Source organism: Heloderma suspectum, chromosome 10 (genome assembly GCF_057233095.1).
Source record: "Heloderma suspectum isolate Gila_16-S chromosome 10, 16-S_ref, whole genome shotgun sequence".
NCBI lineage: Eukaryota > Metazoa > Chordata > Lepidosauria > Squamata > Helodermatidae > Heloderma > Heloderma suspectum.
This window is the reverse complement of record NC_139467.1, coordinates 29238201-29255646: the sequence shown is the minus strand read 5'-3', so window position 1 is coordinate 29255646 and position 17446 is coordinate 29238201. Positions and strand designations below refer to the sequence as shown.

At 47.0% G+C, this 17446-nt stretch overlaps 1 protein-coding gene across 6 annotated transcripts in view; it reads right to left on the bottom strand.

The window, feature by feature from the left end:
* The window catches only part of TCEA3 (transcription elongation factor A3), a 35258-nt gene that overhangs the window by 3999 nt on the left and 13813 nt on the right, over positions 1-17446 (bottom strand). For 5 of the 6 annotated variants that reach the window (XM_084815723.1, XM_084815724.1, XM_084815718.1 and 2 more), the window contains 8 exons: positions 16870-16941; positions 13035-13094; positions 11217-11306; positions 9817-9894; positions 8170-8330; positions 6857-6912; positions 4752-4907; positions 1552-1698 (listed from right to left, as the gene is read on the bottom strand). In XM_084815723.1, the coding sequence (XP_084671849.1) occupies positions 1552-1698; positions 4752-4907; positions 6857-6912; positions 8170-8330; positions 9817-9894; positions 11217-11306; positions 13035-13094; positions 16870-16941 (820 nt within the window). Of the gene's footprint in view, positions 1-1551; positions 1699-4751; positions 4908-6855; positions 6913-8169; positions 8331-9816; positions 9895-11216; positions 11307-13034; positions 13095-16869; positions 16942-17446 lie in introns of all 6 variants that reach the window. The other variant, XM_084815721.1, reaches the window with a different exon arrangement.

The window sequence follows — 17446 nt, the reverse complement described above, 5'->3', positions numbered from 1 at the left end:
AGATCTCGCTCAGCCTTTTTCATGGCTTCTGAAATTTCACCAGGAAGGTGAAAGCTAGGAATGGGTGGGAAATTGATTTAGTTCACATTTCAGTGTGGATTTACCAAATTCACAATTCCCGAAACTAAACATAAACCAGACCACAGATTGCTATCCAAATCCATACATTTCTAAAGTTCGTGATGTATTTGCAAAAAAAAACCCAACTGTACACAAAAATGTGTATGCGTCAAAAGATGTGCAGAAGTTATTTTAATTACAAATTACAGAAACATGCATATATTTGCAAAAATATGCACAGAAATGCTTTATTCAACTGTGGGGGTGGGGGAGGCATACATTTGCCAACATGCACACAAATGTGTGCATTTAGGGGAAAATGCAACCAAAAATGTGGATTAAAAAAAAAAGTGTAAAACATGCATACTAAATGCAGACTAAAAAAAAATAGGTTGCAATCCAACGTGGAATCGGGATGGAAAGACCTTAGCATTGGAAAAATGAGAACCTGCGCGAAATTGAGCTTGATGGATTCAGCCACTCCTACCTGTAGTGCTTTGCACAATTAACATGCTTTAGAGAGCAATCCTATGGCCCCTAGACAGCATCTGGGGGGGGGGGCATACGACTTTTTGGATTCCTGGATCCCCGGTCAGAGACAGTTCTCCAACCTCAGAGCCAGGAATCCAAGCTCCCTGCACCCTCTTCCTTCCCCGTGCAGCTTGCAAGGAGAGAACCATGCCGGCTGCCTCTCTGAGGTTGCTTTTGCAACCTCAGAGAGGAGGGAAAGGGGGCGGTTCTGTGAGTGGGGAGGGGAGGGGACTGGGGAGGCCAGGTTACGAAGAATCCTCTGGCCTCCCCAGCCTCCTTTGCGGACCGAAAAAGCCCATCTAGCCAAAATGCACCTTTGTGCTCCTCCCACTCTGCATAGGATGCCTGTCAGAGTTTGGAGTCTGATGGGCATCCAACTAGGATTGCGCCCTTACATTCCTTATTGCTTTCATCACACAAATCTCTTGTGAGGCAGACAAGTACTGATTCCCGTTTTTCAAATGCAGCATGGATGCTGACACAGAATCACATCATTACATAATGTTACAGCATGGAATGCTCCCTGTTGCGGGAATGCGGCCCTCAAAATTTTATTTTATTTATTATTGCATTTATATCCCGCCTTTATTCCTCTTGCAAGGAACCCAAGGCGGCTTACACAATCCTCCTCCATTTTATCCTCACAACAACAACCCTGTGAGGTAGGTTGGGCTGAGAGTCTGTGACTGGCCCAAAGTCACCCAGTGAGCTTCCATGGCCAAGTGGGGACTAGAACCCGCATCTCCCGGCTCCCAGTCCGTCACTCTCGCCACTACACTACACTGGCTCTCCAAAAGGGAGGAGGGAAGGCTCCCCACCCCTTGATAAGGATAAAATCTCCTAGGTGGGCAGGCTAAAGCCAAACAACCCCCCCCCCCATTTTGGAAAGTATTCCCCTAGGACACCTGGGTTCTTCCTGCAGAGACATAACACTCACCAGCTCCATCCACTTTCCCCCACCTGATTATATGTGCAGTTCTTCTTCTTGCATTTGCCACACTGGAAGAGGTCGGTCGCGGTGCCTCCGGTCTTGGCCATCTGATGTTCTCGGATGGCTTCCTGAGTCATGGCGTTCCTTAGCTCCTTCAGCTCATCACTCGCCATTTCCTGTAATGCATAACAGCCTTGCTGGGGTCTGACACAAGCCCAAAGGCATCGGATACACTTTTCATTCAGCCTTCAACTTTTGCAGTGCAATTCTAGGCATGTTTATTCCAAAGGAAACCCTACTGTGTGCAAAGGGGCTCACTTTTGGGTAAGTATCAAGAGGATTGCAGCCACAATTGATTTCTTGGTTAGATTAGTCCATTTTTTAAAGAGTGCCCTGACTACTTAGGCAGTGACTGACTGGGTTCACACAACACGCTGACCCACACCCAGTGGTTGAGTGTGGGTTGTTTGCTGAACCACAGGTCAGTGTGTTGTCTGAACCCAGGACATTTTCTGCAGGGTGGCTTGTTAACCATGCAGCGCGGCTTATTTCCTCAAACAGGCCCCCTTGAGAACCCATGGTTAATTCGTGGGTTGTTCAGGGTGGTTAACAAGCCTCACTGCATGGTTAACAAGCCACTCTGTGGAAAATGTCCTGGGTTCAGACAACAAGCTAACCCACAGTTCAACAGCAACCCACATTCAACCACTGAGTGTGGGTTAGTGTGTTATGTGAACAGCCCCATTCTCTCATATAGATAGACAGAGCAATACAGATTTTATATATGATTCTCTCTCTCTCTCTCTCTCTCTCTCCTTCTCTCTCAGAGAGAGAGAGAGAGAGAGAGAGAGAGAGAGTTTTATTTATTTATTCATTCATTCATTCATTCACCTGCCCCTTAACAGAATTTCTCTGGGTGGCTTACAAACAAATACATTAAAATACAATGTACAACAAAAAGGTCTGAAATAAAAATGCAATAAAAATATAGAATTTTAAACTGAGACACCTTGGGCTAAATGTTCTTTTTAAAAAGTTACTTTAAAGTCCTGGGAAACATAAAGGCCTTTGCCTGGCCCTGAAAATATGGTGCCAGACAAACCTCGGGGATGGGGGCGCTGTTCTATAACCAGGGTTCCACCACCGGAAAGGCCCTTTCCCTACTGGTCACCTGCCTCACCTTATTTGGCAGGCGTACCTGGAGCAAGGCCTCTCAAGAAGATCTTAAGGGTAGGTACATATGGCACATTGTTTTAAAATGCATACTCATAAAGGATATAGACAAATTGGAATAAGTTCAGAGCGGTATGGAAGACAAATCCTATCAGGAAAGGTTGAACAGAATGGGCATATTCCGCCTGGAGATGAGAAGAAGACTGAGTGGGGACAAGAAAGCACTCTTCCGAGATCGAAAGGGCTGTCCCATAGAAGAGGTTCTCTGCTGCCTGAGATTTCTTCCCTGATTTGTTCTCTGCTGCCCAAGAAGACAGGACTAGATAAAATGGGCATAAGGTGTAGGAGGGTAGCTTTCAGTTGAACATTAGGAGAAAAGTCTTGACAGTAAGAGCAGTCTGACAATGGAGCTGATTACCTAGAGGGGTGGTGGGCTCTCCCTCGCTGAAGGTCTTCAAGCATCTCCAAGAGATGCTCCAGTTCTGGATTTCTGGCATCAAGCAGGGAGTTGGCCTAGATCAGGGGTGTGGCCCTCCAGATTTGTTGGACTCCAAATCTCATTAGCTGTAGCTAGCATGACCAGTGGTTAGAATGTTGAACAGGGACTCGGGAGATCTGAGTTCTAGTCCCCACTCGGGCCATGAAGCTCATTGGGTGATTTTGAGCCCATCACTGACTCTCAGCCTAACCTACCCCACAGGGTTGTTGTGAGGATAAAATGGAGAGGAGGAGGACGATGTAAGCTACCTTGGGTTCCTTGCAAGAGGAAAAAAGGCGGGGTAGTAGTATAGTAGTAATGGTAGAGTTGGAGTCTAACAAGAACTTTAGGACTGCAGGTTCCCCAGCCCAGATTAGATGGCCTGCAAGTCCGCCCCTCCCCCCCTATGATTCTAAGGATGTCGGAGAAATCCATCTTGGGGGGGGAGTTCAACAGGTTTTCCTAGGCTTGGCTCCCCAGTCTTTCTTTCAGTTCCTGCTGCAGCACTCAACTCAATCAGCAGTGAGTCAGGCCAGTTCTCAGATTTTCCAGGAATTTTGTGCATTTTTGTGGAAGGTTCAGAAATTTGCGCAATCGCTCAATTTGCGCAAATTACAGCTGAACTTGGTTGTAATTTGTGCAGATTCCTTAGAAATGTGAGCAAATTGCTCAGAAATGTGCACAAATTGAAGAAGCTTCCCCCCCCAAAAAAAAATGCGCAAAAAAGTTTGCAGCGTTTGGGGAACAGTCCGCAGCTCGGCCTGCAGATGCAAACCGAGTCGTGCATGCCACAGAACTCCAAGCCAAAAAAGAACCAGATTTCCTATCAACAGGCATCCCCATATTATTCTACAAAAACCTGACATTGGCAAGCGCTGTCCTTCAAAGAGGCATTCTCTCATACACACGTGGAATGCCTCTTCTAAAATGGTATGCAGGAAGCCGTCTTATGCCGAGTCAGACCAGTGGTCCATCTAGCTCAGTATTGTCCAGGCATCCCCATATTATTCTACAAAAACCTGACATTGGCAAGCGCTGTCCTTCAAAGAGGCATTCTCTCATACACACGTGGAATGCCTCTTCTAAAATGGTATGCAGGAAGCCGTCTTATGCCGAGTCAGACCAGTGGTCCATCTAGCTCAGTATTGTCCAGGCATCCCCATATTATTCTACAAAAACCTGACATTGGCAAGCGCTGTCCTTCAAAGAGGCATTCTCTCATACACACGTGGAATGCCTCTTCTAAAATGGTATGCAGGAAGCCGTCTTATGCCGAGTCAGACCAGTGGTCCATCTAGCTCAGTATTGTCCAGGCATCCCCATATTATTCTACAAAAACCTGACATTGGCAAGCGCTGTCCTTCAAAGAGGCATTCTCTCATACACACGTGGAATGCCTCTTCTAAAATGGTATGCAGGAAGCCGTCTTATGCCGAGTCAGGCCTTATTGTCTTATTGTCCAGGCAATACTGAGTTAGATGGACCAATGGTCTGATTCAATATAAGGCAGCTTTCTGTGTTCCTACTGTACATGGTGGTAAAGTTGAGATATAATCCAACAGGCGTCTCCACACTTACTTCTGCGGTCATTTTGGCAATGAGGCCCGGTGGTATGGCTCCACACAACACATTTCGGCGCAAGCCGGGATTCTTGGGATCCTTCAGATTGCTAATCCGGCTCCTCACCCGGTTACGGTACTTCATATCGGTGGCCTTCAGCTCCTGGTAGATATGTGGCAGCATCAAGGAACAAGGCTGAGTGGAGGGGAGGGGCTGTAGCTCCGTTGGGAGAGCACATTTTCTGCGTGCAGACGGTCCCAGGTTCAAACTCCAACATCTCTAGTAAAAGGATCTCACGGAGCAGGCGATGCAACAGACCTCTGCCTGAGATCCCCAGCCTGGTGCCTCCAGATGTTGGACTACAACTCCCATCATCCCCAGACCGCATGGCTGAACACTTTACACCCCAAATCAGTACTAATAACTATGGCTGAGGATACTGGGAGTTGCAGTCCAATATATCCAGAAGGGTCCAAGCTGGAAAAGGTTGCCCCAGAGCAGGCGAGGGCGACCACTTTTGGTCTGGGGGCTGGATTATGCCCTCAGACCAAGGCAGCGGGCTGGATATTGTTGAGGGGGCAGGACCTCACCCCAAAGCCCCGCCCTGTTCCATGACATTAACCGCCTTGCTTTTCAAAACCCTTTTTTTCTCCAGGCAAAGAGAGGCATGGAGAAGGGGTCTTCGCCAGGGCTTGCAGAAGCAGATTCCTGCATGCTCTAGCCAAGCTGGGTTCCTTCTTCATGCAACACTTACATCCTAGTTTGGGCGTGAGCGGCACAGTAAATGCTGTGGGGGAATCCCCGGTTTATCAGAGATCTGATCAGAGATAACGAAGGGATTCCCCTTTGCGCCACTGACTTTGGGGTGCGGCTTGGGGAAGGCAGGGGGTGGGGCCTATGGAGGGTGCTCAACCCTCCGCGGGCTTTGTGCCCCAGTGCTGCTGGCCTGATTAGGCCAGCAGGCTGGAGGTTGCCCTGCCCTGGCCTAGAGAGCCACTGCCAGTCATAATAGACAACAGTGGGCTAGATGGATCAATTCTCTGACCTGGTATAAAGCCTCTTTCTTCATCCCAGTGGTGGCCAGGAACCCTTAAGGATGTGACATTCAGAGACTGTGTCCATTCAGACCTGTTGACACACTTAAAAGGAGCTGCTGTGGCTGCCATTTTGACTGAAGTAGCAACACTGGGGGAAAGGGGATAACCCTTCCCACTCCTCAAAAGGAGGAAACCTCAAAAGGTGCTAAAGAAAATAATTATTTCACAAGTGAGACCTGCAACAAAATGTTGCAGTGTGGAGTGTTCCTGTTACGGATACTCCATTCCATCCCCTTCCTGCACAGTTTTGCCATTCTTTCCACTATGGGAAACAGGAAGCTGGACTACACAGGCCTTTGGTCTGATCCAGCAGGGCTTTTCTTACGTTCTTACGAGTTTCCACTGGATGGATCATTCTATGTGTGGTCAGTGTCATTTTCACACGTATTCAATCTTAAAGCTGTTCCATCCAATTTCAGCATCAATCTGCAATTCGTTCATTTAAAAAAAAAAAAAAACTCAGACAAAAAATCCACATTTGTTTTCATTGGCAACTTTCCCTAAGATGTGCATTTTTGTATGCAGCTTTCCTTAATTTTCATGCACAATTTCATGCACATTTTCATGCACAGTTTGCTGTAATATCTGCATTTCTTTATGCACGTTTTGAGCTGAGAATCTCACCGCAAAATATGAGGAAGTGCACAATCCAAAAGGGTAATTATATTCCGGTCAGCATATTAGTCCGGGGAAGTGTGCATTGGGTTGGTTTGCTGAAAAATGCAAACCAAACCAAATTCTCCCCCATCACTAATATGCAATGCCTTAAAGTTTGTTCTGGATATTCAGGTTCAACCACCTCCAGCCACCCAAAAGGACCGCTACAGCCTCCTCTAGCCCAGGGATGGGGAATATGTGGACTTCCAGATGTTGTTCAACTGCAACTTCCATCATCCTCTACCATTGGCTATGCTGCCTAGGGCTGATGGGAGCTGCAGTTCGACAACATCTTGGAGGGCCACGTCTTCCCCATCACTGCTGTAGCACTTGTTCACACCCAGCGGTCCATACAATCCAAAGGATATGATCTTCAATTTCAGCTGCCATCTTGTCACAATTGACTCCAAACTGCTTGTAATCATCTATGGAGGGAAAAAAGGTGCAAAGAGCAGGTGGGGCAGAACAGGTTGTTGATCAGGCTATCGAGATCCAATTATGTGTTCATCCACTGAAAGATGTGATTATTCATTTGTGTAATTTGTGTCATCCCCTTTTTGTGTTACATTAACGTAGATTCAAAGCAGCTTACAAGCTTTGCTTACGAAACAAAAGGATAAAGCAGCACATTAAAAGGGGGAAAGCATGAGGAACAATAGTTTAAACTAACAGTAGACACGTAGCTATAATGTAAGGCAGACTTCACAGAAGGAATGCCCGCTAAAAGATCACTATTTTTTGTTATTATTGTGTATTTATTTAGTACCATCAGCGTGCATGGTGCCTGACAGGCTACAAGAGCACAGGTCCTTGCCCCTAGGAACTTACAATCTAAAATCCAACAAAGGGGAAAGAACAAGGGAGGAGGAAGCAGAGATAGGAGGAAGCAAGGGTGGGTGGGTGGTGTGATTATTTCAGTTACATGTACTTTACAGGCTAGAAGGGCATGGGAAATAGGGAGCTGTGCTATTGGCCATGTTGGCTGGGTATGATGGGAGTTGTAGTCCAATCTGTGTGGAGGGTGCCAAGTTGGGGAAGGTTGGCCTCTTAGCATGTAACACCTAGAAAGCTGTAGATGTAATAATGATACTAGCAGCAGCCGTAACTGCTGGTCCATGAAGTATAGAAGTCAGCATCATGGTAATCTAAAAACTACACACCAAGAAAATTAGGCTAATAAAAATCACACTATGCAAATCAATACTAAGTTATTAATTCAGTTTATTAAAAATATTTAGATCTCTGTCTCTGTCTCTCTCTCACACACAGTTAAACTATGGAATTCGTTGCCACAGGGTGTAGTGATGGCCACCAATTTAAGAGCGGGGTTGGACAAATTCCTGGAGGAAAAGGCTATCAATGGCTACTAGTCCTGATGGCTCTGTGCTGCCTCCAGTATCAGAGGCAGTGAGCCTATGTACTCCAGTTGCTGGGGAACATGGGTGGGAGGGTGCTGTTGCGCTCATGCCCTGCTTGTGCGTTTCCTGTGGGCAGTTGGTTGGCCACTGTGTGAACAGAATGGTGGGCTAGATGGACCCTTGGTCTGATCCAGCAGGCCTCTTCTTATGTTCTTAACATTTGATTCATTTTCCTGTTCCTAACTGTGATTTTGAGCACCTGACTCTTGCTTTGAAAAGGTTCCAAGCCACGGAGCTTTTTTTTTGGGGGGGGGTGTCCCTCACCATCCATTTTCAGAGCTGCGGAGACCATCTCGATGCATTTATCCCGGACCGAGTCCCCTGTCAGGTAACAGGATGCCAAGAAGCAGTTGGCAGACGCAAATGTCGGAGTGGCAGGGCTGGTGGGTGTCCTGGGCACATCTGGTCGAGGTTTGCTATTTGATCTGAACAGGGCGGCAAATGACAGATCTTTGCATAAGTAGAAGATCGCAAATATTGTCATGGTGAACCTCCCTAACGTAGCCACTTCAGAGCTGGCCCAAGGCAGTTTGCTGTCTGCAGCAGAGCAACACGATTCCCCCCACTTCCAAAAAGTCAAGGTGTGTAATGCCCAAGGCTAATCAAGTTATTCTGGCCCCTGAGGCAGAAAATCCCACAAATGCCTCTTCCCCCCTCGTTGGCAGTACAAATATAATAAGCAATTAAATACATAACAATTTGCTGCCCTTTTATGACACCCCAAATCTGCCAGTAGCACATGGCTGCCTCACTCTGTCTAATGAAATTAAAGGCGTGGTGACGTCACTGGCTGAGAAGGCTTGGAAAGGGGATTCACAAAAATCATAGAGGGCAAGGCTATCAGCGACCAGAGTGGCCACTTATGAATGGCCAGAAATGAGGGCTTCAATTTGCATATGCTAATATATGCAAATGTAGAAATAGTTGCTGTCATTTAAATAGATATGCACTACATCTCACCAGAGAGTGGAAGACTCTGAGTAGGTGACCTTTGTACCTTCCTGTCTAGTCTGCTGACTGTGCTAACAGTGGATGGCCTGCAGTTCTTATGGTTCTTTATCTTTGAACCAGAACTGGACAAGACAGCCTTTCCAACAGAAGATGGCTTCAAACAGAGGACCGTTCCCTGGCAGCTCTTCAAAGAGAGGAGACATTATACATGGTGTGGGGAAAGTGGGGAGGGAGACATTTTTTCCCCTCATAATTCTAGAACTCAAAGGGGTCAATCCTATGAAGCTTGGTGATTGGTGGGAGACTCGGGACAGATAAAAGGAAGAGCTTCTTCACACAGTGCAGAGTCAAACTATGGAATTTGCTACCACAGGATGTAGTGATGGCCACCAGTTTGGGTGACTTTAAAAGGGGACTCAACAAATTGCCAGAGGAGAAGGCTATCTGGTCCTGATGGCTCTATGCACCTCCAGTACCAGGGGCAGTGGGCCTGTGTACACCAGTTGCTGGGGAACATGGGCAGGAGGGTGCTGTTGCACTCATGTCCTTCTTGTGGGTTTCCCATGGGCAGCTGGCTGGCCACCATGTGAGCAGAATCCTGGATGAGAAGGACCCTTGGTCTGATCCAGCAGGGCTCTTCTCATGTTCTTATGACATGGCCACCCTAAGACTGCTAGTCCTGTTGGCTATATGCAACCCCCAGTCTTCAAGGCAGTATGCCTCTCAATACCAGTTGCTGTGGAACATGAGCAAAAGGGTGCTATTGCTTTCATGTCCTGCCTGGAGGCTTTCCAGAGGCATCTCCTTAGCCATTGTGCGAAAGAGGATGATGTACTAGGCAGGCTTTCAGTTTGATCCAGCCAGGTTCTTCCTATGTCCTTAAGTCTCAAACCTACAGGGATTACCTCTGGTTGCCCTCACTCCCCATATCCATTTTGATGTGCTCTACAGTGGGATTACCTCTCCTCTTTGCCATCGGTAGAGTTTTTCCGGGAACCAGTAGGAGATGCAGTTGAGCTGGAGCCTGTGGAGGCTCTCCTGGAGGGGAGAAAGAGAGATGCAATAATGATTCCAAAACACTCACTCTGTAACAAGAATGCGGGGGGGGGGGAGATTTTATGAAGAATTTTAACTACAGAGAATAATTTGGGTCCCTCAAGCTGCACATGATTGACATGGAGGGAAACACTACAAAGCACACGCTGTGGTGAACCTCCCCCTTCAGGAAATGCGAATGGACCTCACATCCAGTCCTTAGCTAGGACAATGCCCTGCCTATAACTCCCCAAGGAGGCCTTTAACTGCAACTGGAGCTTTGGTTTGAGCTCAGAGTTTATCATTGTTCTGGACATCCCACAGCTCTCACTTAGACTGAGAGATGGGGATGAAACCACACCCTTGCATGCCTAATGACAAATTGATTGCCAGCCTGGCAGCCAGCCAAAGGCACCAAGGGACCCTTATGTAGCCAAAACAGCACCACCCAAGAGGGAGGTGTTGGCAAGCTTGGGGGAACCCCAAGGTTTGCAAAGGTACAAAAATTATTTAAGGGGGGAAAAAACCAGGACAGCTCAGTGAGGACTGAGCATGTTCAATTGTAACAGAATGTTGAGTGTCTGTTAGAAGGGAAGGGAATGAAAAAGGACGGGAAAGGGAGAATGGAGGATCCTGGAGAAGGGCATGGCTGGCTGGAACTCTGAACAGGCACGCCCCACACTACAACATTTGGTTGCAGGTTCCACTTGTTACCGTTGTCTCCCAGCATTTCCTTTATCTCATCATTCCCAGCTATACAAAGGACTTCATATCAAATACATAACGAGAACGGTTCGACTAGGAGAGCTTCTTTCCCTTAGGGCAGGTGTTGCATGTGGGGGCTGGGGCCTGGCCCTTTCTGAAGCCTCCCCATGGCCAATCCACTGAATTTGCCTGCAAATTTTGCTGGCGCAGTGTGGCAGCAAGGAAAAACAGCCTGCTTTATCAAAGCCAGAAGTGTGGTTTGCCAGCAAAACTCAGCAATGCAGCAATGGCAAAAAAAAGGGCTATTTTAAAGCACTCCCCCACCAAATTTCACCAACAAACCGCACCTTCGGCTTTTAAAAGCAGGCTGTTTTTCCACATTGGCTGTTTTCCAGACCACCAAATTTCAGCTGTGAGGCAGGGGTGCAGCTCCTGGTGGGATCTGGAAGGAACGCAGGCCCCCAGCCCCTACAAAGTGCCCACCTCTGCCTTAAGAGATCTGTAAAAATACCTTTTCTGGACTAGGACTGTGAGAAAAGCCCCCTCGGCTTGCCAGACTGCCAATGGTGCCGTAATACGTCCAGCTCGGTGCAACTGGCATAGCTGACAGGTTCGCTTACCTGTCCACTGACAGTCTTTTGGGAGAGGAAGAAGAGGAGGAGGAGGAGGCAGCAGTGGAGATGGAAGATCTTGAGTCTCCAGAGTCTCTCCTTCATCAGAGAAGAGAAAGGATATACGTCACAAAAAGGAGCATGAATTATCCGACCTTTCCCTTGGAACATCGCAAGCTGCCTCCGGCCAGGTCAGAGGCTTTGTCCATCTAGCCCCATATTGGCTGGCAGTAACTCTCCAGTTATGAAGAAGACGTGTCACCCCATCACCTGCTACTTGATCATGGCCAGCCCTACCATGAGGTAGAATGAAGTGGTGGCCACAGGCAGCAGATGCTGGGGAACGGCAAGTGGCACTGAGGTGTTGGAGGGCAGAGCTGTGTTCGCACCATGTGACCTCACCTGCACCCTCCCAAACTAGCATGCCACCCTCGGGTGCAGTGGAGGATGCTGTCCCATCACCAGTTTTGAAGAAAGATTCAACTACCCATCCAGTCGCCTTCTGTACATGGAATGGGGGGGGGCCATCTTGTTCTTTGCTTCAGGCAGCAGAATGTCACGGGCCAGCCCTGTAACTGATCCTCCAGCCAGAGATGCCAGAGGATGAACATGAGACCATCTGCAGGTGAACAATGTGCTCTACCCCCACCATGCCGTGCAGGGCTGGCATCATGGGGAGGCATGGTTGGGCACCCGCCGAGGACCCGCACCCCAGCAGGGGCCCACTAACAATGTCAGAGTGCTGGAAGCCCTGGATCTCTGTGTCTCAACTCCAAGTCATGGACACTAGCAATGGGAAGGAGGTGGTGTACACTCTGTGCCACCATGGTAGCTTAGCGGAGAAGGGAGATGCTGCTGGTCTGATCTTTGGTGCACTTCCGCACCACCACTGCACATAGCCAGGGGGCGGTATTGCAACTATCACCTCAGCAGAGGTCAGGTGACCCAAAGGGCCAATAAGAGCTCCATCTTGTCCTATAAAGCTAATGACTCTTGGCCCGTCTCAGTCAGAGGAGAATGTGTTGCTCTAGTACAGCCTGAACTTCCCTCCTCACCTGCCAACTGGCCACAATGTCTACCTGCCCCCCACAGTTTGGTCACCTTCCTAACTCCAGATCACCAACCCTGATGCTAATAGCTGACTCAGGTACAAATCTGGATCACTCATCCAAGTTGTATGGGCTGACCGCTGAGTTACCTTCTACTCTAAGCTGCTACACTGTACTGAGAGAAATGGTAGAGGGTGAGAATTTTTTATGAAATACTCAATAGAACCCAATCTCTCCCCCAAAGCACAACGATTGGAGCCCATGGCAAAATGTTCCCTAGGATTAGAAGGTGGACCTGTCAGTCACTCAACCACACTCCCTTTCCCCCTCCCCCTGCTCAGAATCAGTGTTTAGAGAAATAAGATCAAAAGATGCTATTTGCAGGAGACAATGTCTGTGCATTTCCAAAACACAAGTTGCTAACGAAGCTTCATTCTGGAGCAGATTCAGTTTTGTTGGCTTTGGAGGGAAACCTACTTCAGCTCAGGAAGCAACAGAACTGGACCGAAGTGGCCCAATTCTGCTTGGGCTTCAAGCTTCATCCAAATCTAATGTAAATCCCTAGTTACAATGTAACGTTTGCATACAGAAGAAAAAAAATCTTTTTTACTTGTGACTTTTTGGACCTTCGTGAATATTTATTGACCAATGTTCGGCCTAATAAAACTCCTCCTTTCTCTTTGACTCTAGTCCAGTTCTTTACATGGGTCCTTAAGAAAGATCCTTTCCTGGGAAATAGAAAGAATGTGAACTCCTCTCCTGAGCCATAAATACATACCTCTCTTTCTTGAGTTCCAAGTGTGACTTTTTGGAAGTAGCCAAAATGCCTTTGGGATCTCTGCATATAGAGAACACACCACAGTGTTAGTGTTCTTGATGCTCCTCAAGCCACCCTCTCTGCCATCACACATCTCCATGTCCAGTTTGTCCTGACAATACACAGAGATGGCTTTTCCAGTGGCAGAAATGTTCACCAGTAGCCCATCAATGTAATCCCTTTGTGGTGGCTTCCTCAGCTACTCACCCTTTCTCAACCACAACAGGATCACCATAACCCACCTACCATCTTCCAATGGCAAAGATCGTTTAAGCATAAGAAAAGCCACCTCAACCTAAACATACCTCCTAAGCTCATAATAGTTCTGAAGGACCACCTCGTCACTTGCTTACCCTTTGCATTCACTTGAGGGCCTTCTTCGGTGCCCCTGCCAGATGTTCAGTGGGTGGTGACTGAGGTTATGGCCTTTTTTGTGGTGGCACCTCATTTGTTTCAATTAAACATTAGAAGATACTTTCTAATGGTAAGAGCTGTCCAACAGTGGAACAGGCTGCCTCAGGAGGTGGTGGGCTGTCAATTGCTGGAAGTATTTAGTCAGAGGCTGGCTGGTCAGCTATCAGGGATGCTGTAGATGCATCCTCCATTGTAGATCTTGCATTGAGTGGGGAGGGGGTTGGAACAGATGACATCTAAGGCACCTTCCAACTTCTAAGAATATTTGAACACTAAATACTTCTATGAATAGCTTCCTCAGGAACTTCTGTGTGGCGCTACCAACATCATCATCTTTCAGGCACCAACTTAAAACTGTTTTATATTCCCCATGACATGCATACCATTTGATGCTGCTTGAGTTCTTGCTTGACTCTTTCCATTTGTTTTAAGTTAAAGTGGGCTTGTAAACAAATTCAGCTAGAGGTTTTGATCTTCAGCTTTCATTGCTTTATTGTTTGCAAGCTGCCTCAAAAGGTTTTTGGGGTGTATTTTTAAAGTGGAAAGGCAGGATAAAAATATTTGAAATAAATTAGGAATGAATGCATAGATCAAATGAAATAGGACTGGCATTCAAATCACTTTCTAAATGTTGGTATCCTATTCTTCCTCTGAAAGTGTAATGTCTTCTTTGTTTTTTACTTTATTTTATGGAGTTATAAAACCATGTTACATTGCAAAGATAATGAAAAAAATGAAACAGAGAGTAAACAAAAAAATGAAACAAAACAGAGTATAAAGGACCTGTTCATTCTGCCTATATCTGGAGTAGGCATTAGGCCTCCAGACATTTTGGACTACAACCCCCATATTCTTTGTCCATTGGTCATGGTGGCTGGGGCTGATGGAGTTGTAGTCCAAAACATATGGAGGATGCCAGGTTATCTATGCCTGTGCTATATGCTCATACTTACATGGGGCTCTGCAACTTTGCTTAGAAAAAAGTGATGCGGGTCTGAAGGGACACCTAGAAAGTTTGGGGTTGCCAGCCATAAGACAATGGAATGACAAAGCTCTTTGATGCCTCCTGGCTGATGCATCTAGGATGGCCACTTCTGAATTGTCAAAAAAGGGAAAATGCAAGACCAAAGAAAGAGGACAAAAGATGGAGCAGACATGCATGAAATGTGCATGCGCTGAATGATATGCGTAGATGCAAATTTAGAAAAAATTATTATAATTTAAACAGAAATACAGTACCTCTCACCCTGGCATGGAACATTGTGACCAGGTGACCTGTGTGCCTGCCTGTTCAGTCTGCTGCCCAGGTGCTCACTGGGCAACAGTTCTTAGGGTTCTTTATCTTTAAACCAGAACTGGACAGGACAGCCCTTGAAACAGAGGACCGTCCTCTGTAAAAAAAGGGCACATGGTCACCCCATCTGATACATAACATGTGTATAATTCCGGGTTGCGGCAGGAGTGCTGGAAGCTCTCTCAGTGTGATGAAGTTCAGTGCGCTCCCCAACGCAATCAGCCCAGAACAGCTCTGCCATCTGTCAAATGGCTGGTTAACTACTTCCAGGGACGCTCCTGACTCGCTCAGCATTTGGCAAGCGAAACACAAAAAAGAGAGTTGTTTTCAGAGGCGCTGAAGTGGAAAGTGAAACTGAACAGGGCCAGTAGCAATGCAGATGGGCATTTCTCCAAGCCCGAGCAAAGAAGACCTTGAGAAAAGCTAGCGTTTGCTTCAGAGGAGGTCCCCTTTCACATTAAGAAACCTAGACAGGGAGTGCTGCACTCAGGCAGGAGCTGAGTGGGCAGAGAATTAGGGTGGCCAAGTGTCTTGCTTTACAGAGGACAATTTCAAAGGGCTTTCAGAGGAAGCTCCCTTCTATTTTAAGGCATCCTCTCTATGAAGGGCTGTGCGTTCCTTCCAAGTCTGGTTTACAGAGAAAGCCCCATAAGGAGGGAGAACTTCAGGGGCCTTGAAGTTACCCATCCACAGTTACCACCTGGACAGCAGACTGAGAAGGCACACGGGCCACCTGGCCGCAGTCTTCCTCGTTCACTATGGTGAGATGTATTGAACGTCTCTTTAAATGATCGTAATTATTTCTAAATTTGTATCTCTTCTTGAAATAGTCTACCAAGTCACGTTCAAGGCATTATTTCTGGTTTCTATACCCCTACACCATTCAGCGCCAGGTAGGCAGCCCCAGTCTTTACATTCTGAGGGAGAGGTCTTGCTTACCGTACCACATTCTCCTTATGTTCACTTAGTCATGGTGCATTCTCCATCTGGCTCCCACCACGTTGACTGATCTCCCCACAGAGATTCGGCAAGTTCCTAGCCTGTAGTGTTTCTCTGACAACTTAAGACACGTCTGTTTGACCAGGTGCCTTCCTGACCACGAGCACTGCTAACTACCCTTGGTTATTTTAATGAGATATTTTATTGATTTTTTTTTTTGGTATTTTATCAAACAAGAAGGAGTAAAGCTGAAGTAGTAATATACATCCCCCCCCCCTTTGAACAATGGGATTTTCTAGATAGCCTTTTGCATGTCCTTATCTGGACCATCTCAAAGCTTTAGGGTGTAAGCCAATTTCTTCTCAAAGGGAACTGAGCCAGAGCAAAGGTCACCCAGTGAATTCATAGCTGCCCAGGCGTCTGAATCCAGATCTAAATCTAACACTACCCATGGTACTATACTTCCTCCCGTTCTACCAGGGAAAGGAAAGGAAAGGTTCCTCCTGTGCAAGCACCGGGTCATTACTGACCCCTAAGAGGGACGTCGCTTGCGCTGGCGTTTTCATGCAGACTGTAGCAGGGTGGTTTGCCATTGCCTTCCCCAGTCGTGACTACCTTTCCCTCAGCAAGCTGGGTCCTCATTTTACCGACCTCGGAAGGATGGAGGGCTGAGTCAACCTGAGCCAGCTACCCGAGACCCAGCTTCCGCTGGGATCGAACTCAGGTCGTGGGGAGAGTTTCGGTTGCAATACTGCTGCCTACCACTCTGTGCCACACGAGACTCTTATTCTACCAGGGAACTGGAGCCAACACCGAATCCCATGCACGTTCTCAACATGCAGACAAAGGAAGGCAGAGCACCTGTTTCTCCCTCCTCCCCAACCCCTCAGGAACTTTCAACTATGAATGAACAGATGGCAGAATATCTGATCATGGCTCACCCGCATCACATCTGTTTTGTCCCTTTTGTCTAGACATGCATAGGCGCAATCCTATGCATGTCTAGACAGAAAAAAGTCCTACAACTCCCAGCATCCTTTCAGCCAGTCATGCTGGAAGGGGCATGCTTGGAGATGTACGACTTTTTTCTGTCTAAACTTGCATAGGATTGTGCCCGTAATTGTTATTCTTCCGATTTAAAAGCTGTACCTGTCTGGCTTGGGAACGGTGGAGGAGCAATTCTTTGGCACTGCCTCTTGAGAGATGGATTTGTTCGGTTTCCTGGAAAACAAGAAATGTAGGGGAGGCTAACAAACAGTTTGCACATTTCAAATTGGTTCTAGCTTTAGTGTACCAGAATATGCTGCTTTGCCTTTAAATTCATAGATGGAGACCTCGTCCAGATGGATTTGGGAAGCAGGATAAATGGAGAACAGAGCAGAAGTGGAGCTATCATTTCCTTTCCTTCCCCAAGTTGCAATAGCTCATGATTTCTCTGTGCTCCAGGCATGGCTTAATGCTAACTGGTAGAGATTACATGGTTTGTTTGCATGTAGAGGGAGCACAAGCTGGTTCTTGATGAGGAATCCATTGCAATATGTAGGAATCAAAGCTTTAAGGCACCCATTTAGAGACACAGTGTCAGGGGAGGCTGGTATGAGGAACAAATATTAAATAGCTTGATATACAGATGTCCAGAAAATATATACCCTAGGTTTAATTGAGAGGCGAGATGCTTTTTCTGCCTGAGGGCCAAATTGCAACATGGGAAAGGTCTCAGGAGCCA